This window comes from Protopterus annectens, chromosome 1.part0, assembly GCF_019279795.1.
Source record: "Protopterus annectens isolate FY-2018-M chromosome 1.part0, PAN1.0, whole genome shotgun sequence".
Taxonomy (NCBI): domain Eukaryota; kingdom Metazoa; phylum Chordata; order Ceratodontiformes; family Protopteridae; genus Protopterus; species Protopterus annectens.
In genome coordinates this window covers 1,200,904,390-1,200,931,094 of record NC_056725.1, presented here as the reverse complement: position 1 = coordinate 1,200,931,094, position 26,705 = coordinate 1,200,904,390, and the positions used below count along the sequence as shown (strand labels likewise).

General features: G+C 36.9%; 1 protein-coding gene across 3 annotated transcripts in view; it reads left to right on the top strand.

Annotated features, from left to right (window-relative positions):
* The window catches only part of EP400 (E1A binding protein p400), a 3,509,270-nt gene that overhangs the window by 2,589,793 nt on the left and 892,772 nt on the right, over positions 1–26,705 (top strand). For all 3 annotated transcript variants that reach the window (XM_044065578.1, XM_044065569.1, XM_044065563.1), the window contains one exon: positions 13,981–14,028. In XM_044065578.1, the coding sequence (XP_043921513.1) occupies positions 13,981–14,028 (48 nt within the window). The remainder of the gene's footprint in view (positions 1–13,980; positions 14,029–26,705) is intronic.

Below are 26,705 nucleotides of genomic sequence, written 5' to 3'. Positions count from 1 at the left end.
TCTGTTGCTCTGTCATATGGGAACTCACTGGCCTATCACTCCTCAACATTGACTCCATCAGAGTTTCCACAGATTCCTGTTCCTTCCCTTACTGTCCAGCTTCAAGTGAATATTTATACAGCCTTCTTGTGAAAGGCTCCAAAATATCGTCATATGGCACCTGACCAATTGCTTCCCGTTCCACTGGTTTCCTCTTAATTTGGATATCTGTTGCTCTATCCTGTTGTGGTGCTTTATGAATTAGATTTTCTACACTGAATCCTTCACTTTGCAGGTATTCCATAACCTCAGTTTCATTTTCTTTAACTTCTCCATTACTAATCTCCTTTTCTCCATGTCCAGATTCCTTTGCCTGTATTTCTCTTCAAATATCTTTGGTGCTGCTCTTTTTGTATTGGTTAGTTTTGGTTTCTCCTTTGCATAAATATTACAACATATTAAATCTGTTTTTCTCTCCCAGGTCCATATTTCGTCTTCAGATGTCTCAAGATCTTCCTGCTTCTCCTTACTTTGAGGACTCACTCCATCATGCTGTGATCTCACCTGTATTAGACCTTCTATACCAAATCCTCCAAGTCGCAGGCACTCTACAACTTCAACTTCTGTTTTTTTTTAACTTCTACTTTACTAATATTCTTTTCTGGATTCCCTCTTTGTGATATTTTTATTGTGAAATTTTCCATATTTGGATGCCTTTGCATGTATTTCTCTTTGAATATCTTTGGGGCTGCCTTCTTTATATTGATTAATTTGGCTTTCCCTTTGCATAACTATTGCACCATATCAAATCTCTTGTTTCCCATGTCCATATATGTTTTTTTATACTTTTAAAAAATCTGTTTATATTTTTGCACTTCCTCAGATGCTTCTTTTTAAAACAGATCAAAGTTTCTTGACCTGTATACTGTTTTTCACAAATCTGTTGTATTAATGAATATAAATTTTTATTTGAAGCTTCTGTTTTTCTTGTGTAAGTATTTTTTCTTTCCTCTAATTTCTCTCTCAATCATTTTGTATATCATGTGTCTGGAAATTCTGGGTTTTTTGCATAATAGTAATAGTACATAATTTCTTTCTTATCTTCAGTAGTCCACTTTATCGTCTTTATGGCTCTTCTTTGGCCTATCAGTTTTTGTGAACTACTACTTCTACAATGGGGGGGGGGGCATCCTCCCCCTGGGCGTGGTCTGGCCTCATTGTAGGAATGTTTCCATATTTTGAGGATTCTACACTGTTATCTTTTCTAGTCCTGGCACCAGTGTGCCTACCAGGATTGGGCACTTTTTTATTCTGGGTCTTGTACACCCAGCTATCTTTTTTTAAATTTTCACCTATTTCTGTCCATGATGTATTCTATGTAAATACAGTCTATATATCAGTGTCATCTTGATGACATTTTGTGAAAACAGGTTCCATCTCATGAAGGTACTCACCAAGACTTGAGGATGAATTCAGTTTCAGCAATATTACTCCTTGCTTGCTGACTTATCTCTCTGTTCAGTGTGGGCTGTCAAGTGAACGTAGAAAAATCTTCTCTATTTCTGTCTAATAAGATAGTGTTTCTGGGATGTCTGCTATTCTCATCCTTCATGATGGCTTTTCAGGTCTTCTTCCTCAAGACTAAGTGGAATGCTACAGGAACAGTTTCTGATAGTTTCTAACTAGACTGTGTCATCTGCCAGAGACTTTTCCAGAATTATAGGTTTTGTGTTTTCTGCTGGTCTTATGGATTCCTTTGGCCAAAATGCACATGAGGAAAATTCATTGGTTCATTAAATCAATGTGGACTCCCATTAGCACCATCTCTCATGTCAGATTCCAGTGCTGGAGTTTGTGAAAAAGGGGTCACTTTGGTTTATTCTGTTGTCTCTCAACCCATGTCTTCCCTTTTCCTTCCCATCTTCTTCTCAGTCTGTAACCACAAATGCATCCAACTTTGCTTGGGGAGCTGTGTCTGAGGGAGTGGAATTTCAGGGCATGTGGAACAGGCAAAACAAATTAAAAAATATTAATGTTAAAGACGTGATGGCTGCAATAAATTGTCTCATATCTAAATCATCTTTGGACTCTAGGCCCTCTGCTAGTTATCACAAGTAACACACCACAGTGGTGTGATACATAAATGGGAAGAATCAGGTCCTACCCCCTTTGCAAGACTAGCTGCTGTAGCTTTGGAAATCGTGACTTAGCTCAGTATGTCCATTCAGGATACTTAGCATTCCTTCAAAGCAACACAATATTGCAGACAAGCTGAGCAGATTCATAACAGACCCTCACTAATAGAAATTGAGCCCAGGGGTCTTCTAGGAATTGATTCATCTGTGCAGAACTCAAGTTAAACTGTTTGCCTCTAGCCACAACAGACAGAGGTTCTGCTGCATAACTCCAGACAGGCCTGAGATACTGATACCTTTTCATTGTCATAAACAGGAATATTATTGTAAACAGAGTTCTTTTAAAGGTCAGAAAGACTTCCTAAGGATAATTGTGGTGACTCCCTTTTAGCCCAGGCATTGGTGGTTTTCCCTTCTTTTGAAAATGGCTAAAGGCAATTATAAGTTTCCTCTTATAATGGACTTCACTTACTCTGGACAGGCATTGTTTGGTTACACTCCAACCTTCATCTTCTTGATTTGACTGCCTGGATGGTAGATTTTTTTAACACCTTTATTGCATTATCAGTGAATATATAGACATAAGTGCATTAATGTAAAAGAGAAATCATTTTAACATTTATCATATTCATACATTATACATTACAAATATGCTTTCTTTCTAAGAGTTATTCAAGCCTTCATTGCATAAATTGTGAAATTCCTGCCCTCCTGAATATATCATTTATTTCTATGTAATGTGTACCTTCCTTTTTTAAAGATCACATCTCCAATTCTTTTATATTCTTTAAAATATTTATTACTTTATTACAGTTGGTTTAGATTTTAATTTCCATTTTCTAGTAATTGCTTTTTTGGCAGCCAACCAGATTAAATTTATTAAGGCCTTACTTATGTGTAGGCAATTTTGTGTCCCAGCTCAAAAATAATTTGTTTCCTTACAGCCGTTTGCTCCCCCAGCATTTTTGAGGAGTACTCTGTAGAGAATTTATAAAATTTGCCAACATGTTACATTCACAAGAAACTCGTTCCCATTTACCTCGCTAGTATTTGTTATATATCTGAAGAAAACTCTGAAGTCTTCTTGGAGTATAAAAATACTTGTAGACACTTCCAAGTAAAAATCCTAAACATTCTAGATTTTGTTGCTTACTTGGGCACCATACAGATGTCTTCCGATTGTACCTTTAAAAAATTGTCTTTCTATTGTCTTATTTCCATTCTTTTTTAACCTCTGATTCTTAGTTATTGTGTAATATTTTATATGTCATACTAATTATCTCCTTTTTAAAACAGCAGCTTCTGTTCTAGACTGAAATAGAAACTCTACCAGATGTGGTCTTTCACTTACCTCCTTCTCTTTGCCTGTACTGTATCAATCCCAGTTAAGGGAAGGCAGTCTTTAACTTGCAGTTCAAACTTCTGCTTGGCCTCACCTCACTGTATTTACCTTTTCCTCTCTAGTTATTTGCTCCCAATACCTTGGTTCCTTTGACAATTTTCTCCAGTAAATTATAGACCCCTCTTGCCTATTTTCTATACTCTTAGTTGTTGCAGTCATCCCTATTGACAAAATCTTTTTTCTCGCTTAGCTCTTAGAATATTTTCTTCAACTTTATGAATGTAATGTTATGTATGGTTGTTATTCTCCTAGGGATCTGCCAGCAAAATCATATTCACTTCTTATTTCTCAAACATTTTCTCTGTTTCATTGTCATCCCTTTCCACTTTGATTTATTACATTTTGATTGTGTTGTGTGTATGAGCCTTAAATTTGTAGGTTCATAGGTAGGTAGGTAGGTAGGTTCATAGGTTCATGAAATATCCATTCAAATCAGGTAATGTTAAACCACCTTCTTCTATAGGGATATTAACTTTATCCCACTTAACTCTTGCTCTCTTTCCCTCCCAAATAAATTCCTTCAACTCTTCATTGCCATCTGCAATTTCTACTCTGGTTAATAAAAGTATGTCTGACCTGTATATAAAACTAAATGGACTAAAACATTATCTTACTGTCAAGCTTTGTCAGTCTTGGTAACCGAGGGCCTCTAGTCCACTGGTCTTTTTAGTTAGTAACCTGTGGGGTCTTTCTAGCTACATGCTATGTTTGTATAGATGCATACTAGAAAGGGCACTGGATTTTGTAAACTGGTTTTAAGAAGACAGAGTATAGCGGACTGGTAGCCTCTTTTGACTTGGGTGAAATATCTTTACTTATTAATTGGCTGGATAGAAGAATTTCCCAAATACTGTTTCTACATGTCTGTCAAAGGACAGATTGTTTAGAAGGTGCTGAAATGTCTGACAGCTGCATCATTGTGGAGTAGGCTGTTATTTGTACTATAACCTAATGTTAAGATATTTACTAAAAGTGGCAGTACTGTGCATCCTTGCATTTAAGTTAAGCAAAATTCATCATATACCACTGATTTGGGTTGTGTCTTTGCTGGAATAATATTGTATGGGATGCTGAGCAAACACCACCCAGCTTTCACTCGTCTGAAAAGTTCATTAGCCACATGTCTGTGTTAGTGGTTTGGTGCTCCAAGGAACTGATGTTGAACAGAAATGGTCCCTCTGCCGAGTCCTAGGGATGACACTAGCCACCTTTTTGCTTTCTGTGGTGGCATCTGTTACTATGTGGGCTCCATCTGATGGCTAGTTTGCTATCCATCTTACAACTTAAAGGCTTACATTTAGGCCTTTAAGGTTGTTTTGAGTTTCAGTGTGGGAAATAGTTTCAAAGACCTTGTCCAAAGCCAGATGTCTTGTATGATTACTGTACGTTGGGGTACTGATTTTGAAAACAGTACAGAAACATAGGTAGCAGTAGGTTGTGAGCTTGGGATATGATGATTCTTGTATTCAGACTGCACAGAAGAAAAGCTGGAGCAGAGGTGGTGGTGATGTGGCACCTGTGTATTTAGGATGGTATCTACAACTTTGGTGACTTTATCAACTAAGTTTACAGAATTAAGTAGACTTAATTTTCCATTTTGCAAAACATCTTGCTGATTTAGATCAGTAATATTTTTTTATATTCATGCTTATGAAATCAGATGCAACGCGTTCTTTGGCTTTGTAAATGAGACTTGTTCTTTGATGGCTATGTAGCTCCTGATGTTTCAGATTGGGGCCCACTTTGTAGACTGGCATAGTGGACAATACAGAAGTGTGATTGTTCAGTGTTTGGAGTGATATGGCAGGTTCAGGGGCTCTTGTGTAGTCATCAAGTGGTGTTGCACCCTTTGCAGGCACCCAGCATGGGCACTTTCAAGCTTGGTATCATCTGAGGACAAAGAAGTGCCAAATTGTGATTAGTAAGGGGTGGATGAACCTAGTTATTGATCCATCAAGGAGGGGGCCCTCACAAATCACCTGACTTGGTAAGAACCTGCCTGTTTAAAGAATTTAATGTGGTTTAAGGAATGGTGATTCATGGGTGTGATTAGAAGCAATGTGCTGCATACCACTTTTATCCTAGTTTTGTTGAGAAGGATACTCTGTAAGATGGGTTACAGAAATAAAATATCCTTTAAAGTAAAATAGGAGGGGGAATAAAGAGCCACATCTGTTCTGAGAGAACAGATAGAATCCAGAGGTAGTGAGGAGGAGCAAAAGAACAGGACAAGAGTAAGTAGAACAGGGGAGAAAGTGGTGGATAGAGATTATGATTTACAGTGGCTAAAGCCTAGGCGAAAGTAAAACAAACAAACAAAAAAAATTGGTTGCATGTTTTACTTACATTGGGGTACTGATGTTGAAGACATAGAAACACAGGCAGGGGAATAGGTTGTGGGCTTTTGGGATATGATTCCTAGATTTCAGACTGCACAAAAGAGAAACTGGAGCAAAGGTGGTTGTGATGTGACACTGTGAGTTTAGGATGGTATAAAAAAGGGATGACTGACATGTTTGAGACTGGTATTAAGAGGGCAGTCTGCTTGGTAAGCAGTAGTTGTACATAGACCGCTCGGTGCAGAAAAGAATGTTTTTACAGGCTCAAAAACAGAAGTAGTAGAAGAAAAGAAAGGAACAACATTCTGTGTGATCTTTGTCATTTCCTTCTTAGTAGTAGTAAACAGTGTCAGTGGAGCAACAGGTAGCATACTTGCCTTTGGTGTGGGTTCCATTGCCACACGAGGTAGATAGATTGCTTACCTGCAGAACAACATAATGGAATTCTGAACTCCTGAGTGTGCTGCCTGAGTGTGCTGTCCCTCTGAAATGTTAAACCAAGGCCTCATTTGCTTGAGTTGGTAGCTCAGGTGGATGTAAAAGATCCCATAGTACCTATTGAAAATAGTAGGGTCCTTTATATACAAAAATAACTCTTATTTATAAAATGTGTACATATTTAAAAATATTTACAAATGCATAGAAATACAAATCGGTTCACACAGTCATACTAAATTTTCATCTATTAGACCACCACTCCTCTGCTAAAATCCATTTACCCTTAAACATCATTTAATTTATTCTTTGATTCCATATAACCCCATAACCTAAAATAACTATTTATCTATTTGTGTAACATATTCTTTACTTGTATTACAAATTTAATCATGTCAGTTTATTTTATCCACTTTTTATATTTTCGAAAAAATCTTCTTTACATAGTTTTCCCTGTTAACTTTTTTACATTTATTTTTCAAAAAAACACATTCAGTAGTTGTTTCTTCTTGACAATGTAAACATATTCTATCACTTTTCTGCGTATATGGCATATTTCCTTTTACTTGAAATTTATCTTTTACCATTCTCCACAAAAAAAAAATCTTGACATTCTACTGACTACACCATTTGCTTCTTATTTTTATAGCTTTTTTTTTCATCTGTTTGGTTTTCCCACGGTTTTACTTTGCATTGTTTTGTCATTACATTCCTGTACTATACTTTTCTTTTTCTGTATCATCAAATTTTACATTCCACAAAAATATTTTTTTCTTGGTAACATTTTATTCCTTCATTTATACATTCTTTCTCTCTCACTTTGTTTACCATACCCCAAAAATGTTCCTTATATTTGTATATATTTATGCAGTTTTACTACTAATCTCTCATCTTTTTCATTTATCCACTTTAAAAAGCTGTACAAATTTAATGAAGCAGCATATTCCACTGGTTTAATTGACCGTAAACTTCCTCCTTTATTTACATACATAACTCCTCTTTTTATTAGGTTTAATCTAGAACCCCATATAAATGAAAAAAATATCTGCAATAATTCCTTTTCATTTACTGTTAGCAACAAAAACACATTTGCTAAGTATACTATTGTCCTATCAGTACTGAATTTATAATATAAGCTTTTTTTCTGAATGATAATTTGTGTTCTCCAGAAAAGGCAGGTTTGTTTTATTTCTTCTATTGTTTTTCCCCATTGAATTCTCCTTACATCTTTATTCCAGAATTTTATACCTAACACAGTAATTTAATTCATTGTAATATGCCCCTATCTTTACTACATCACCTAAACCTTTACTTTTTTATTTAAAGCCATCACCATTGCCTCTAGACACTCATTTGTGCAAATGATTACTTCTTTTATCCAAATATTTTTTTTGCAATTATTATGATGTCATCTGCATATGTTAACAAAACTGGAATTCTTAATTATTCAGGTGTTACACACCCTGCCGCCTTCATTTTGTAATTTATTTCACGTACTATTACATTCATAACTAATGCAAAGAATATACAACGTATTGGACATCGCTGTCTTACACCACACTTCATATATATCACTTTGCTTAACCAGTCCTTTGCAATTATTTTTGCTTATATGTTGACATACATAATTTCCAGCTTTCTCACTAACATTATATTCTTTCATCGTTACCAGTAAGATTTCATATCCAAATGTATCAAATGCCTTAAGGTCTCCTGTCATGATTTTCGCTTCTTCTTTTCTATTCATATCATCATCCACAATTTCTCCATCATTAATAATTCTTGACAACCCTCTCCTTTATTCCTAGTATACTGTCTTCCATAATATTTTTCATTTTATTTTCAAATTTCTTTTATATCATTTTCATAAAGGTCTGATAATCAATTGTGTTCAGTACTACTGGTCAAGTTTTTGTAATAGTTTTCTATCTTCCTTCTTCCATATGAATTTAAGTATTCCACTGCATAATTCTTTATACCTAAAACCTTCATTTAACCATTCATTCCAATTATTTAATTTTTTTGTCAATTCCTTAAATTTTTACTTTATCTAGCTTATTTAAAGGAATCTCCTTTTTCAACTATATTTCTGTTATTCATTATATTATATTTTAGTAACTTTATTCTGTTTTTCCTCAAGTTTTTTTTATACGTTCCATGTATTTTTCACTACCTTCATTTTTCTTTAAACATTTCTTGTACATGGTTTACTATTAAAATCTCGACTTTGGAATGTATGCCTATGAATTATTCGAACAACAAATGTTCAAATAGTTCATAAGAGTACATGCCAAATGTTTGAACGTTATATATGTGAATGTCATGTACATTCGCAAATATAAACTTTCAAAGGGATGTATAGAGATCGTGATACAGTGCGGTTAGGGAGATATACATCCCTTTTCTCACTGTAGTGTGATGTTGGAGTTGAATATATAGTTGGGGGGTGCAGGGGTCTTGCCCCCCCCCCCCTGCAAAAATGGTATGTTAGTTGTAGGAGTTTGGGATTTACGGCAAGGGTTGCATTGTTGTTAATTGCCATAAAATGTCGATTTCTACATTTTTGGCAATTACTGCAGATTTACAACTAACTGAACAGTCGTAAATCTGCAGATTCAACATTAATTGTCGACATTTGGGAATGAATTTATTTTGAATTTTAAGATTTCAGTAGCAAACCCTTGTACATATTGCACAACACTATTCATAATATTTTCCTGATTTCTTTATTTCTCTGTTTTACATTTTCTCTCTTTCATTATGCTACCATTTCCTTTACTAATATGTTTAAGTAACTTGGTACTGATTCTCTTTCCTTATAAAAAAATCTTTTTTGCTTATGTAACAGTTTTTGTATTTTTTTGATTTCTTTCTTATAATTCTTTTTCTTTGTCAAAGTACTTTGCATCATTATGTTCTAAATCTTCCAAAGCATTGTTAGATGCTTTTTTATATTTTTCTTTCTCTACTTTTTCTCACATCATATTGTCACTGTAAAATATATATATAAATAAATGTGTGTATATATATATATATATATATATATATTTTTTTTTTTTAACTTAAATATCCACCATTCAGACCATTGTTTATAAAATGTTCTCATAGTAATGTGATCTTTCCATGACTGTATTGCTAATATCTTTAGTTCTTCATTATATGTTTTCTCATTTATCCTTTTATTCCTTTGCCTATTTTATACATATATTGTTTTCCTTTATCTCTAGCTCTATTGCAAGATCAGAAAATCCTATTTCAACTACCTCCCATTCTCCTATAACTAACACTGTCTGATACTATAAAATAATATTTTCACCTACAGATATATGTATATGTGTATATATATATATATATATATATATATATATATATATATATATATATATATACACACACACACACACACCTTTTGTAAGTCCATGATTTTTTATCACAAAGTTTTAACTTTACCACTTCTTGTAACTCTAATGTTTTTCTTGTATAATTTCCTTTTTTTATGCTTACCTCTTAAATCACAAAGTATCCTGTTAAAATATTCACATTTATCACTACATAGTCTGTTGAAATAAGTGTTCCCTTTCTTTACCATTAGAATAAGCATATAATGTTATAATTCTATATACTTGTTCTTTCCATTTTAAATCTACAATGGCTAAAGTTACATCTAACATCTTTAGTATATTTCTACAGAATATGGCTGTTCCAGAACATCTAATTTCCCAAATTCCAGACAATCTTTTCTCCCCATAGTTTCTTTGTTTGTAATCTTTGTTAAAAATCATGTCTCCTCTAATGTAACTGCATCTATATCACATATATTACACCACTCCAAAATCCCTATTCTTAATATATTTTAATACTATTCACGTTTACAGAAAGCATTATAAAATTTTCATTTTGCCTTTTTTTTCAGATTAATGATTACATAAATTCATAGCTAATTATTAGGCTAGTTTTCTTAATAAGCCAACCTAAACCTAATCAATTTCCTTCGCAATGAAGAGAAATCAAACACTATGCCTTATGTGTGTGTGAGTCAGACACCTTAACCATTATATCAACCCCCACTCATTAGCTGTATATATTCTTATATCCTTTCATCCATTCTTTTTTTTTTCCATTTGTGCTTATCCCTTTAATTTTTTTTTCTGTCTTTTACCCATTTACCAATATAACTATTTTCTTTATTACCTCCCAGTTTGTTTTCTTATCACTTATTTTAATTCTTTGTATATGTCCTCTTATTTTTTCTCATCGAATTTTTCCTCTATTTCTACTACTTCTAAAATTTCTTCTTTGTTCATTGTCTTCTCTTTCTTTTTATTTTCTCTTATTCTTATTTTCATTTTTACAGTCCATCCATAAATGTTCAATTTTGTTAAATTTATAATGTTTTAATTCACATTTTTTGCATCATGTCCCATTTCCCCACAAATATAACATTTTTTTATCACAGTTACTTGTCAAATGTCCTTTTCCACAAAAAAAAATGTTTTGGGTTGTCCCCAGTGTTTTATGACACCCCATTCCCCTCCACATTTATCATGCTTGCCAAATGTATATGATTTTTTCTATGTTTTAACACAGTTTTACAATCAGCCACCAGTCCAGAAACCCCTTGTCATAAGCAATGTCCAGTACTTCTTAACATAAAGTTTTCAAATGTCTTTTCAAAGTCTCTCTTTCCACCTCTGTTTGAAATTGTGCATGTTTTTTGATTCCCTGTTAAAAGCTTTCATGGCATAAAAGATTCTATGGGTTAAAGTTTTTTCTTTTTTTTATTATTGCTAAGAAAATTCCCAATTGAAAAAAACAGTCTGAAATATAATGTCACAAAATGTCTCTTTGTTAATAAGAATAAATGCACTTACCTCATGTGATGTGCTTTTACACCCAAAGGAGCTAATAAATTGTCCCACCTTTCATACCTGTCCATTTCATTGTAGTCTTTACTTTGAATTCTTGCCAAGTACTTACATTTTTCATTTTCTTCTGATGCCTTTTTTGCTATTCCACTTTTGCTTTCTTTCACTTTCTTTGAATATGCTTTATTTTCCATCTCACCACTTTTCATCGGGACTGTGTCTGTATCCTCCTTTTGTATTGGAAACATATCCTTAATATTCTGGCGCACACTGCACCACCACTTCTTTAAGTAAATCATCTTGCAACCTTCCGGAATGGAGGGTTGTAATTTTACATCCATCATTTGCTAACTCTTCTCTGTCAAACATATTTCTTTGAAACATTTCCTCAGAATCATGCATATACATTCTCCAGTCTCAGTATTTGCTTTCTCCCCCATTTCTTTCACCACTTCATTATCTCTCTCCATTTTCCTCTGTACCTGTTTCCCTGGGCTGCCTCTCTACTTGGAACAGAAACAGGAAGTGCTCCACCAAACTGGGTTTCACTCACAACAGTGACATGTAGGGGAAGTTCCTTGATGCCCTGGCCAAATTTCCCCTAGTGGAATAAATACTTTGGTCTGTCATGGTAAGATGCTACTAGCCTAGTGGGACTAACCTAGTCAACAAAGAATAAATAAATAAATAAAATAAAGTAAGACAAATCTGTCAAATTCTCCAGGTTATGAATTCTCCAGAGGATGTTGCAACCTTGGGCCATTCACTCCACATCTACATGGAACATGTAAGGGCCATATTTTTCTTGGACTTTTTTCACATGGTCACAATATGTGTAAAAAAAAAAATTGAGAGCGAGAACATTATGTCCACCATGCTTATACTTGATCTTCCATTATCTTACATTTCACCACTGTTTTTTTTTTTTTTTTGCTACTTTTTTCTTGACTATTTGCTGACTATCAGGTCTCCCAATTCTGGCTACCCTTATGTTGCATTCATGCCCCTAACAAAAGCTCAACAGCTCATTCGTTCCAGGGACGAGGGTCATTCATACCTGGAGTGGGACCATCATTTGTGGAATAATTAGTGCACCAAGAGGATGAGCCAAAGACTTAACATGAAACTGTCATTTCTTAGAGATTTAAGCCAGCAGGTGTTTCTGTGGTGTCTACTCGTCATGCAGCCCTCCCCATAAAGATGATTGAGAAGACCCCCATTCAGTCTTCTACCAAACTTGCTAACACCAGCAGACACCCAAGCCGCTACTTTAACTCTGATTGCCTAGGTTGTAGTCAGGTCTTTATCCCTTACCACCTAGAGTGCTAGCTGTATTGCTTCTCTTCTACTTCCCTACATAAGGCATTAGCCCAGTCTTTCCTTGCTGACTTTCTCTCTTTCCTTATTTCCTTCCAGAGAATGCAGTACACAACTTCAGCAGAAATTAGAGTAACCTTGCCCTTCTGTTGGAGTGGGTGTCATTACCCAACAGCACTGCTATGTTTAAACAAAGGCAGCGTAGCAGTACTTCCTATGTAGTACTTTTGTGTTCTGTCACTTTCCACAAATAAGTGAATGACTTAGCCTGTGGTGCAGAACAGTTGAATATAGAATGAAACATCCTTTTTGTCATGACATCAATCTTCTACAAAGAATGCAGTGTTAACTAGCAGTTCCGTTGATAGTTATAACAGCTAGTTTAAGATGTCACATGAACATTGCTTCTCCAAACATGCCTTCCATCTTTCAGGTAATTACTTTATAGCAACATCGTTTGCAGTTTCTCTCCCACAAGTTGTGACCCTGCCTTGGTAATATTGTCACTGTTCTGCAGTATAAAGATAATTCATTGACAGTGGTGCTTTTTGCTATCCTTTCTTGATAAATAAAGACCCTAGTCTTGTGATCATACCTCGTGTGTGCCTTACTGAGGAATGTTCCTCATTTGGAGTCTTAAAAGCTACATGCTCTTCACAGTTCCCCATTATTAGGGTTTGTCGCACATTGAGTTGAGAATATTTTTTATCCAATATCTTTGGTAAATGACACTAAATCATATTAATTCAGCTAAAGAATATATTATATGTGTAGCATAGTGTATTTTTACCTTCCTTTGAGTTTTCTGTTTGAAATTGTTAGTAAGCATTCCGCATTTTGCCTATTTGTTCCACGTTGTGTTGTAGTGTTCAGCATTTTGGAGAAGGAAGATTTTGAACTATGGTTATGTTTGCAATGCCTCCTGCCTTTCTTAGAACAAGGTTTCATAGCATCACTTTTGTAAGAGAAAGCATAATTACTATGAGTCTTTCACTAGCTTTCTCTAGAAACTGTGTGTTACTTCAGTAAGACACACATTTAGTTTATAAGTGCTTGTATTAGGTAACCTGCTCACATCCCTGTTAACTTTCTGCAGTATTCACATACACCCCACCCTGAGTAGGTAGATTAGTCTTCTACATGGCACTACTACTGACCCTACCAAGTGTTACGAAATGAAAGGGTGCTTACAGTATTCTTTCAGTTGTCTGCAGAAATAAACCGTTTGCTGCTTTTCTTAAACAGCAACATTTGAACCTTTCCTCCTTGCAGAATATCTTCTGTTTCTTTTCCCATATTATTGTGGTGGAGATCTTTTATAGAAATTCATATCTGTTTGGTAACCTGGTTGGCATCATTGGGAGAATATCAGTTTTCAGTGGCGATGAATTGTAAAATTAGTTGTCTGTGTGTCTACTTTTAAGCAATGTACGACAATGACAGCTGTGTTTGCATAATAGATGAAGTATGGGTTCATGAGATTTTACCTTGTGTATGATGTTTTGCAGCTGATTTATGAAAGTAACCCAAAGAAGAAAGCACAAAGCATTTACAAGGTTAGTGTTTTGTTTGAAATTCTACTGCATGTTAAGTCAATTACAAATTGTTGCAATAACAAGCTGTAAAGTGGCATGTCTTCAAAAAAATCTAGGATTGTTTTTCTGTAATGGTGTGCTTCATTATTACTATAAGACGAGAAATGTTAATAAGAACATAGGATGCCTCATTTCCTTACATTTCCCTTTTAATTGCTAATTAAAAATTGAGACTTACTTTAATTCTTGGGGAAGTTAATTCAAGTTTTTCCTTCATTTATGGCAGTTTTTTCCTCCTACAAAGGCCCTTAAAATTTTTAAACTTTCAGGCACTATACATTACTTTTCCAAACAGTTTGTCTGAAGCAGACCTTTCTCAGGCCATCTTAGTGAGCAAGTTATTTCTTTAGAATATGGTCTGCTTCTTGCTGCCCTATTGACTACTAATACTGGCTTTGACCAATGACACACAGCCAGGGCCATTTTCTTATATACAAATCTAGACTGTGTAGATGCCTTATTTGATCTTCCACTGTCTACATTCGTACTCACATATGTAGTACATGCATAAACGCATAGACCAAATATGACTTTGTTTAACATGTGCATATGTGTATGTATATATAATATACGCATGTTAATAGGTATGTTTGTATGTATATATACATGTTATGTATGTAGTGTGTGTTTGTGTGGGAGAGAGAGAGACACTTGTTGGTGATAGTGTAGTACCAGGGGTTCATTAGTTACATTGGTGTTACTTTGTTCGCAGTGGGTGTCTGCATATTTTTAGTTACAATTCATTCGGTTCCATTTTTTGAGTCGAGTTTGTTGAGATTGAAGAACCCTGGGGGTATGGATGTTTTCTCCTTTCCATCAGTGTTGAGCAATATTGACATTAGTAATGCAGGATATTTGGGGATTGCTGCAGAAACTCTTTAATATCCATTGTCAAAGTCAATGTTTTCACATTGTCAAGTGTTACTTTGTGATCGTAGTAATTTTGTTTTTAGTTTCTGTGAATCCATGCCACCATGTTGTGGTACAGTGATGTAGATTTAGTACTGTTTACACTTGTTTCCATAACACTGCACTACTTAAGGATGCTTTGGCACTGTCTACAGCATACTAATATCAACAGCTTGCAAACTAATGCGTGTCTTTTTGAGAGTGTTTTGTATCCTGGTTATGCTGTCATGGTGTGTAAAAATTCTGTGAACTGTATGGTAATGTTTCTAATTAGTGTTGCACCTTTTCCATACCTGCAGTTAAGTAGTTTTACTTTTTGCCTGGGTCATGAATGAAAAATGTTCATTTTGGGTTAATTTGCCAACCCTGTTATCAAACTTTAATTAGTAAGCATCACACTTGTCAGATGCTGGTCACCAGGCAAAGTTTCTTTCAGACTGTACTCTTAAATTTGCCAGGCCTTTATTTAAGAATCGTCCAGTATGGTTTTCACACAGCTATCTGGCTGAATGGCCAAGGCAGTCCTTTGTTCATTTCTCTTTTACCTGTCTTTGTTTGTAGCACGGGCCTAGCTGTTTCTCTAGTCTTTTGGACCGTTTCAGTATTCCTGCCTTTGATTTACTTCATTACTCCTACTTCATTGTGGAGGGTGTTCTTTGTTGAGTTTAAGCTGTACCTATATGGTTAATCATTTGCCATGCAAGAGTGTCACTTTGTTATTGCTGAAGGCAGAACTATTTTCTGAAGTCCTGTAAAATCTATAGGAACACAAGAAAAGGTAGTTTTCTTGATAAGTGTAAGGCTTTAAAAGTTTCACTTGCAAAAAAAGGTGCAGCTCAACTCTTCTAAAGATAGAAAAAAAGATGAAGGAAATTTGAATACCTTGGAAAAAGATGAAATTCTACCTCCTAGGAGGATTTGTTCTTCTTGTTCCTTTTCTCTCTATCAAAGTGGTGTCCTTTGAGAAGGATTAGTTCATTAATCTCTGAAGTGCATAGGTTTTGATGTCAAACTTTGACCTTTTGTTCTTTTAGAAGTTTGATCTACATTAAACTTTGTTAGAATTTTGTTTGTTATTGCCATTTTTAAATATGGTTAGCAAGGTACCTAACATTTTCACATATTATTTTATTCCATACTTCTGGAAGATTTTGGGTAATGAATATGTTTACATTTTCCTTTTGTGTTCATTTTAACCGTTTGGCTGCTATGTTTTGGCTCCACTTGTTTTCTGTTTCATTTGCAAGTTTTAAATTGAGTCAGGATGGTCACTTTGTAAGCCAAACACAGGTGCCTTGTAAAGTAGGCTGTACATTACAAAGAATAGTGAAAATCCTTGTAAGCTGTTAGAGTAACCATTTTTTTGGCTCATTTGTTTTCTGTGTCTCTGAACTTTCTGAGGCTATGACTGATGGTTTGTTTTTAGACTGACAAATGCAACTTCTTATTTAAATGGTATGGTAAGTACAGTGACATCACACTACTAGTTGCATTTTTGTTAGAGGTGTGGTAGAAAGTAGTCCTTTTTGATGATGGTTGCAGTACTCTGTTTAGCACTTGGTTTGTAGTGACTACTAGACCTTATATTTCATTACCCACTTTAAGTCTCCAACTACTTTGTAATCAAAGATGCTGCTTTGTACAGAAGGATGAAACTGACTTCAAAATAAATGACTCTGATTTAACTAATTACCCAGGCTCTAGAGGAGCCATTGTTGGTGGTGGTTGTACGACAACATCCTTGCCTGTGTATTTTTCTCAAGGATTGAGCCTAGTGCTGTGATTTATGGTATAGACAGGGATCATTCCTAGAGGCAGTTGCCAGCACAGTATCAAGGTGGCTGAAGAATGTCATCAAGGAAGCAGGGTACAGTCCCTCAGAGCATGGCCATTGTACATGCACCTCAGTGATACAGCCAAACAAATGGAGGTAGGAATTAGCTTTGCAGCATTTCTCCAAGCTAACATTCCCTGGAGACAGCATCAATGGTGATATGATGTCCTTCCTTCATCCTATCACAACTTTATTGACCCAGCTGTGACTGAGCAGCATTTGCCAGTTAAAGGGGTATCCTAACTCATTAGTGTAGACTGAGGAGAGCGCACCACTCATTGAGACAGGAGTACTGATGGTAGGTGTCTCGCTACTGCTGGAAATTCAGTGATGCAGCCTCCTTACCTGTGCTAAATAATTTTGTAATGAAAGTATGTACATTTTTTTCCCTAAATTTAATGATACTACATTTACTGGAAGTGAGGATGGAACTTGTTACTGCACCAGGTAACATTTAAATCACCATGTATTTTTTATGCAGCCTTACCTTTACTGGAGGTAGCTATATTCCTAGTTTGTCATCATCACTCTTTTTACTAACCAGAATTCCCTCCAAGAAAAAAAAAAGAGATCCCAACACTGACCCTTTTTGATCACCATTGGATAACTTTGGAGACTTAGTTAACCTGTTGTCCTTTCATTTTGCATTGTCTCCCTCATCGGCTTGCTCATTAAACTGCATAACGTTTTACTTTGAATTGCTAAGTGTATCTGTTATAGCTTTATGAAGATAATGCCAAATGCCTTTGCAAGGTCTGAGTATGCAGAATGTGTGGTCATTTTTTGTCCTCTTTCAATATTGCTACTTCAGTAGATAGCGCAAAGTTAAATAGGTAAGGCCTACCCTTAGAAAACACATGCTATTTTGACTGTATTGTGCAATTTCACCAAATGTCATCCAGGATAGATTTGTTTAGTACACAGTGGATAATTCTGAAGTTGTTATAAGTGAGGCTGATAGCTCTGTAGTTGAAAAGGTCTGATGTAATGGATAGGAACAGTTATAGCCCAATATGCTTTTGGAACACATGTATGATGCATTTATTATCAAGAATATTCAGTAGCTTTCCTATTGCTTTATGGGTTCTCTCTATTCCATAGGAAAAACCTTGGAGATCTAAAAACATCATTGGAGAACAAACAAGTTCTCTGAATTATTTTGGCAGAATCTCATGTAATTCTATAGAAAAACAATAGAAATGAATTATAAAAATATTATATATTTTATAACTGTACAGATAAATGGAATAAAATGTTCATTTCTTTTGAAGATAGATTACAGTTGATAAAAATGACTCTTTTGCCAAAGATTCTTTATATAGCTGTAGCCCTCAGTATTTCCCCAGGAAATAAATTCATTAAAGATGTAAACAAATTATTAATAAACTTCTTGTGTTGTCCTAATAGGAACAGAATTGCTTACCTACATCATATTAGAACATGGGATCAAGGTGGTATAAAGTTCCCTGCATTGACACACACACCAGAGCATTGTTAAAGGATCTCATAAACTGGGTTAATCCAAATTGTTATTCAAACTGGAAATCCTTACATCTTATATTATTATTAAGTGAAAATACTTTCAAATTTCCATTTAAGCAACCTCTCTAATAAATGTTGGCATTTCCTTTGCTATATTATGCAGTGTTATGTAACTAAACCTACAAAACTAAATTCCTTAAATCACATCTTCAACAGCTTCAAGAAATTTGTCACTTCTAATGTAGATATCAAAGTATGGTTTGAGTTAATAATACCTTTCATAGTCACAAAGAATTTTCCAGACAATTTACATTTCAGCATTTTAGTACTTGGGGAAATTAAGAATTTTAATTATGGGCAACATTGTATAAAATATGTAAACATATTTGACACTTATCAGCTTATTAAAAAATATGGTTTGTCATCACAAGATTGATTATTACAAAGTATATTAACCTTCATGCAAGATCTTTGCAGAGTTAAAAGCGCATCTTTTCTGGACCAACCCTCTTTAATTTTCTGTCTGAAGTATTACTTAGTTTTAAAACTGACAACATCTAATCCAAATTATGTGGTATCATAATAAAGTATAAGTCCACTTTAACTACTAAACATTGGAATTTTATAACTAAACGTCTCTGATGTCCTTCAAGAATGCAACTGCAGTCATAACATGTGGGTTGTCCTGCCTCAGGCAGCCCTCGGTCGGCCGGATTCCAAAGTCTGGGTCCGACGTCGGCTGATGTCGCATTTCTCTCCGACGTCAGAGCGGCTGGAGTACATAAGCATCAGCCGACGCCATTTTCTGCAGTCTTTCTTGCCGCGTGGTGCCCGAAGCAGAAGCAGTTCGCAAGTGCCGGTCGGTCAGCTCCTGTATTCTACGATACCGAAGTCATCAAAAAAGCTAAGTACCCCATTGGGGACCTTTTCTTGCCTCAGCCGATGTCAGAAATTACTGAAAAAGTTAACAATTGTCTTTTTTGTGGTAAACAAATACCTCATAAGGATTTCCACTCTTACTGCCTCCCTTGCCTGGGCCCAGACCACGACGTCTCGGCCTGTGTAGTCTGTGCTCGCTTCAACAAGCGCACTCTCAGGCGCCGGGTGGAGTTCGCTGAAGATTTTTTCGGCAATAAATTTGCCTACACCATGCCGTCAGATCTTCCGACATCGCAAACTCCCAAAAAGCGAAAAGACCGGGACCGACATCCTCGGCCCGCGTCTACCACCGACTCCACGCCAAAACCTAGCGCAAGTGCTCCGGTTCCCTCTGAGACGGTCTCTCCACTGCTCCGAACCGAAGACACCGCCTTACCGACGACTCCGATTCCAGACATTACTCCGACACCAGTTATAGACTTTCCTCCAGATACCAAAACCGAGGAAATGCCCGAGACCATTGCTGTGGACAAGGTCACTCCTGCACGTGGAGCTGCCAGGCCTCCTATGGCCATGTCTATTAAGGCCTACACTAGGGCTAAGGCAGCCAGCAAAACAAAGCATATTACTTCCAAATCCTTACCTCAGCCGACTCCGGAGACACAAATTATGTCCATGGCTGCTGATTTAATTTCCATTATTAGAGGTTCACAGGCCCATCCTGAGAGAGCATCCCAGCCTCCTCCTGATAAAAGGCCCCGGGTTGAACCCTCTGACCCCACTCCTTCAGATGAAGACTCTGAGGGCTCTGTCCACTCTGATAGCCAGGAAGAGCTCTTCCAGACCTATGAGGACTCGGATGCAGAAGATTCCATCCCTTCGGCCTCCCCTCCTGAGGATATTTCTTTTGGGGAAGTTCTGCACACCATGAGGGAACATTTCAAGTGGCAGGGTCAGGAATATTCTGATTCTAGGAAACGCCTTAGGACTTTCCTTAAGAAGCCTCAGCACAGGCCCTTAGCTATTCCTCCTGTACTTGATGTTCTGGATGATTTGTATTCTGACTCTAGTGCTACCCCTGATTCTCTTCCTCCTGCTCCAGCCAAGCCAGACAGGTATTACAGGGTCCCAGAAACTCATTCCCATTTATTCAGGGCCCATACTGCTGATTTGGAAACTATTTCACAGGGGCCTAAAGGAGTTTCAGCCTCCACCTCAAAAATCCTTTGCCCTCCAACAGGGAAGCAAGGTCATTAGAGAGATGGGGCAAAAAGGTTTACACATCCACTACCTTATCTATGAGAGCTTTAAATTGCCTTTTTCATATGTTACAATATCAGGATTATCTTTTAGAAGATTTACAAAAAACATTAGCTTCTCCTGATCCTTTAGACAGGAAGACTTTGCAGGAAGCTGTCCATAACACTCAGCAAGTAAGCAATCACTTCCTGCAGTGTGGATATGATGCACTGGAAGCTTCATGTAGGGCAGCTATGACAGGGGCAGTGATTCATAGACATGCTTGGTTAAAAGATCAACCTCTACCAGATCATGTAAAAGCAAAACTTCTGGATGCTTTGGAAAAGAACAAGCTTTTTGGTGCAAATGCTAAGGATGTGTTAAAGACCATCGAAGAAAAAGCAAAATCAGTTCAGACTGTGAAAGATTTCCTCCAGGTTCAACCCCCCAGATTCAGTAGGAATTGGCCTTCAAAAAACTGGTCCTTTCCTAATCCAGAAAAGTTTCAAAGGGGTAAGAACAGACGTGGTCGAGGAAGAGGCCAATACAGAGGCCCTTACAGGGGACGACAATGGCAGCCAGGAAACCAAAGAAGTGACGCAGGGGTTTCACCTGCCCAACAACCACAAACTCAATGACTTTCCTCTACTACCGCCTACCAGGGAACAACTAGAAGCTCACTTGGGTGGGAAATTATCTCTGTTTGCAGAAAACTGGCACAGACTGACAAAGGACAAATGGATTTTGGACATTATAGACCGAGGGTACAGGTTTCATTTTCATACCTTACCAAGAAAACAAGGCATGCCAAACCTACCACAAAATCAAAGGGCAGAGGCTATCAAGCAAATCACTCTGCTGACTCGAATGAAAGCAATAGAAAGAGTTCCACAACAAGAACAAGAACAGGGGTTTTACTCAAGACTGTTCCTTGTTCCAAGAAAAGAATCTCAATGGAGACCAATACTGGACTTGTCCGCATTAAACACCTTTCTCATAGTACCAAAGTTCAAAATGCTGACTCTGCAGCAACTCCTTCCCATGCTGGGCAAGGAGTCGTGGCTGATTACTCTGGACCTCAAGGAGGCATACCTGCATGTCCCTATCAGACACAGCTGCAGAAGATGCCTCAGATTTCTTGCAGGGCCAGAGCATTATCAATTCTCAGCATTGCCATTTGACTTATCTACTGCACCCAGAGTATTTACAAAATGCCTGGCTTCAGTAATTGCTCATTGCAGGCTCCAGGGTATACAAATTTACCCGTACCTGGATGACTGCCTCATACAAGCGGACGACAAATTGATATTGACAAAAAACCTGGATTATGTCATACGATTACTTCAAGCTCTGGGATACACAGTCAACTTCCAAAAGTCAAGACTGCAGCCATCCCAGCAAATAATCTTCTTAGGAGCCAAACTAGACACAGCCTCTCAGATGGCTTACCTGACAGAAGACAAGCAAGAGAAGTTAACTCATTACTTCAAAGGTTTAGCAAAACTCACCCAGATGACTGCAAGGAGATTCCTACAGGCCCTGGGTTACATGGCATCCTGCATTCTACTGGTTCCATTAGCAAAACTACACATCAGAAAGCTTCAATGGTACCTAAAAAGCATTTGGTCTCAACACAGCAACAACTTGGAGACAATCATACCACTCATTCCATGCCTACAAAAGGAATTCCTATGGTGGGCCTCGGTGAGCCAGGAAAACACAGGTATGTCATTCAAAAACCACAGATAACACAGACCATGACTACAGACGCCTCAGACCTTGGATGGGGGCGCACATGGAAGGCAGGTGTATACAAGGACAATGGTCTCCAAAGGAAACACATCTGCATATAAACCAAAAGGAAATGCTGGCAGTAATGCATGCCATCGAGGCTTTTCAACACCAACTCCAGCAAGGCCATTTAATGATACGGACAGACAACACCACTGTGATGTGGTACATAAACAAGCAGGGGGGCACCCACTCTTACCCCCTTTGCAGACTGACAATGCAGCTTTGGGAGAAATCACTGAGCCTAAACATCCAGTTACAATCCCAGTTTGTTCCAGGAAAAGACAATGTGTTGGTGGACAGCCTAAGCAGGAATTTCGCAGATCCACACGAGTGGAGGTTACATCTGAAGGCCTTCAAACAACTCACTTCGACATGGGGCAAGCCAGAAGTGGACCTATTTGCCTCTCACCTCAACCATCTTCTACCAAAATTTTGCACAAGGACATACCATCCAAAAGCTTGGAAAATAGATGCCCTCTCATTCAACTGGAACTCCCTAGCAATCTATGCATTCCCACCTCTGCCACTGATTACCTCAATATTACTAAAGATCAAAGCAGAGAAGCTCAAGGGAATCATAATAGCTCCGGATTGGCCAAGACAACATTGGTACCCACTACTACGGAGCATATGTCACACCAGGAGGTGGGCCCTACCTCAGTGGCCTCTACTTTTGACTCAACACAATTTTGAAACACTGCATCCAAACCTTCAGACACTGCAGCTAACAGCCTGGGAGATCCCATAAATAACTTCAGCTTATCTCTCTCCAAGGAAGTTCGGCGGATATTAACAGAGGCTCGAAGACCATCCACCAGAAGGGTTTACTTAGCAAAGTGGAAAAGATTCAGCAATTGGAATACCAGCAAGGGACATGATGCATCATTGCTGAACATCCCACTTATCTTGGAATATTTGGCAGATATGTTAAAGAACGGCCTCTCATATTCTTCCATAAAGATACATGCATCTGCTATTTCAGCTAGATACAACACTGATCTTCCTGTTTTCTCTCACCCCTTACTAAGGCAATTCCTCAGGGGAATCAAGAACATTAAGCCACCAAGAAAGGCCCCAGTGCCAGCCTGGGACCTCAATTTTGTCTTAGAAAAACTGACTCTACCTCCTTTTGAGCCAGCAGCTTCAGTTGACTTGCAATTTCTCTCATGGAAGACAGCTTTCCTGTTGGCAATTACCTCAGCAAGAAGGGTTTCGGAGCTACAGGCCCTAATGGCAATACCACCCTTTATTATTTTCCACAGAGACAGGGTTTCATTAAGGACCAACCCTACGTTTATGCCAAAGGTGGTATCTAGGGTTTCTCTAAATCAAGCCATTCATCTGCCTGCCTTCTTCCCCAATCCTGAGAATAAGGGGGAAATACTTTTGCATACCTTGGACATTCACAGACAACTTCGATACTACCTGGACAGAACCAAGGCCAGTAGGAAGTCTGAACAACTTTTTGTAGCTTGCGCCCCTGCAGTCCAAGGAAAAGCAATTTCAAAACAGACTATTTCTAAATGGATTGGACATTGCATCAGATTCTGTTATTCCTTTCATGGAAAGACTGTTCCAGCCAATGTCAGACCACACTCCACCAGAGCTACAGCCACCTCTACAGCATTTTTAAGAGGGGTGCCTACCAAGGACATTCTAGAAGCTGCTACATGGAGCTCCGTGCATACATTCTCCAAACACTACAGTCTCCCTCTATATTCCAGATCCAGAGCAGGCTTTGCTTCAGCAGTCCTGCAGGGTTTGATTGCCACACCATCTCTTTCCTAGTGCATACCTCCTCCCCAGCTAAGCTATGGTATTCTACCCACATGTTATGACTGCAGTTGCATTCTTGAAGGACATAGTACAGTTTTGTACCTACCATAAATGTAGATGTCCGATAGACATGCAACTGCAGTCGGATTTTCCCTCCCTCCATACCCCTCTATGCCTAGGGTCCACTCCTATCCCTGTTTCTCTTAGCTGGGGATATCTGTTATGGTGTATTTGTTTTATTGCTCATTTATTTGTTTGGAATCCTGTTTTTTGTCTTCCAATTTGATTACAGCCTTCCTTGGAGGGCACCTGGCATCTGGGGCAAGAAGCACTGAAGAAAATGGCGTCGGCTGATGCTTATGTACTCCAGCCGCTCTGACGTCGGAGAGAAATGCGACATCAGCCGATGTTGGACCCAGACTTTGGAGTCAGGCAGATTGAGGGCTGCCTGAGGCAGGACAACCCACATGTTATGACTGCAGTTGCATGTCTATCGGACATCTACATTTATGGTAGGTACAAAACTGTACTTTTTAATTATTCTCAGGTGGAAAAAGCTAAGATTTTTGTCCTATGTTGAATATACATCTTGGGTTCAATATTGGACCTTTTTTCCTTGGAAATTTCTCCATATACCCTTTTAACTCCAGATGAAATAGCTAAATTCACTAAAACTGAAATTGCAGCTTGTTGGAGAGGTTTAGAATCTTGTAAAGCAGATTGGTTTTATATTTTTTATAATTGTCATAACTTAAAGCAGTACTGGATAAATATTAATGATTTTCTTAAAGCCCTATTTTAAGATTCATTTACCAAAACAATACAATATTTTTTCTCAATATATATGAAAGTTTTACTATGAATAAAAATAACTCCTGTCTTTTATGAACAGTTTTAGCAGTTGCTAGAAAATGTATCACTAGAAAGTGAAATTCTGTTACTTCTCCAAATTTTGAAGATTTCTTGTCTCTGTTAAAAGAAATGCTATCTAAAGAAATCAGAACAAAAAAATTAGAATTTATCCGAAGAACTTCATCAGTAATCCTTGGATAAAAGTTTCAACTCTCACAGAGACTTTTCAAATGGACTCTAACTCTTCCTCAGATTGTGTAAGACTTTGTAAGCAATTTTTTTTTTTACTGTTTTGGAAATATGTCATACAGTGTTTCAGGCCTATGTATATATTGTAAGTAGTTTTATATTCAAATTTATTTTCTAAAATATATATTGTATTATTATTATTATAATGTTTTAATGAATTTAAATACAAATATTTGAGTAAAACAAAAGAATATTCAGTAGCGTTTACCTTCTGTATGAAAGTGTGTGGAATGCTGACATTTCTCATTCATTTAGTTGTGCTTTTATATATTTATTTAATTATCTGGATATTGTTTCTTATTAGGGGTTCATCCATAGTGAACCGAGGTGCCTAATACTTGGAACCCTAGTTTTGCAGTTGGCACATTTTTCTGCCGCTGTGTGTGTAGTTATGGATCAGATGTAGCAGACATTACTGACATTCTGTTATATTCTCTGTTTTATTTTAGTATTTGGATATAATTCAAAACACTTTGCTATTTTTGTTTTAGATTCTTATATGGGTTTAGTTTGCTGCTCCTGAATTCAGTGAGTCAGTTAGATATCTGTGTGTGTGTATATATATATATATATATATATATATATATATATATATATATATATATATATTGTTTGAGCAGGGTTTTTTCACTTTGTTAGGAGTGTTTTTGAAAGCTGCACAGTATTTTGTTCTTGTTTACTTACTGGATTTAGGGTTCTACCATAGTGTTTTTTTTTCTTCAGAGTACTAGTATATTTATGGTCTTGCTGTTATGCTGTAATATATAGCTCTTTATGCTTTAGCTTCCTAGTCCACACTAGCTAAATTTGTGTATTTCTGTTTTGTTACCTTTAAAATTGTCTGGATAGGCTGAGATTTCCTAGTTTGTAAATATCAGTTCATAAGTTCATTGAGTTTAAAGTTGAAGCCACATTTGTTGAGATATCCTCAGTATGTAAATGTGTTACATTTAGCATGGTTTATCATGTCAATTGTTTTGTAGTAAGGGTAGAACTATGAAGAGAGAAAATTAGGAGGGGTAGTAAGTGTAAAATTAGATATGTTGGTACCTCTTGCCAGAACTTTTTAAATTGCTTTGAGTAATAAAATCTGATACTAGTTTGTTTATTTTATTTATGTAATGACATTTGGTCCACTGAGCTGGAATGAGCCCATTTTCAGTGGAAGCCCGGGGAGAAAAGCTCCAAAATCTCAATTACATTTAAATACGTTTCAAAAGTATCAAACATTTAAATAAGGAAAAATCCAGAGTTTCATAAGAACAAATTAAAGTGAGCAAGATCCACAAGTTTCAAAATAGTCATAAGCTTCAGTCACTTACAGGTGATTTGAAAAATAAGATACAGATAAGTACAAAAGAAGTACAAAGTTTTATAGGAAGTCCAATATGCAGTAGTTTCAAAATGAGTTGCAGTTAGTTACAGAAGGTATCAAATAAGGATATTATCAAGTCAATAGATTGCTATAAATTTACTAGGTAGTTCCCAGTGATGATAAAAAGCAAGAAAGGAGAGTAGTTAGAGAGATGAGATAGCACAGGAGCAAGGTTAGGCCTAAAGGAGAGAAACATCAAGTAGTGGCATCATGTGGGGTAGAAGGGGCATTTGAGCAATTGCAAATCAA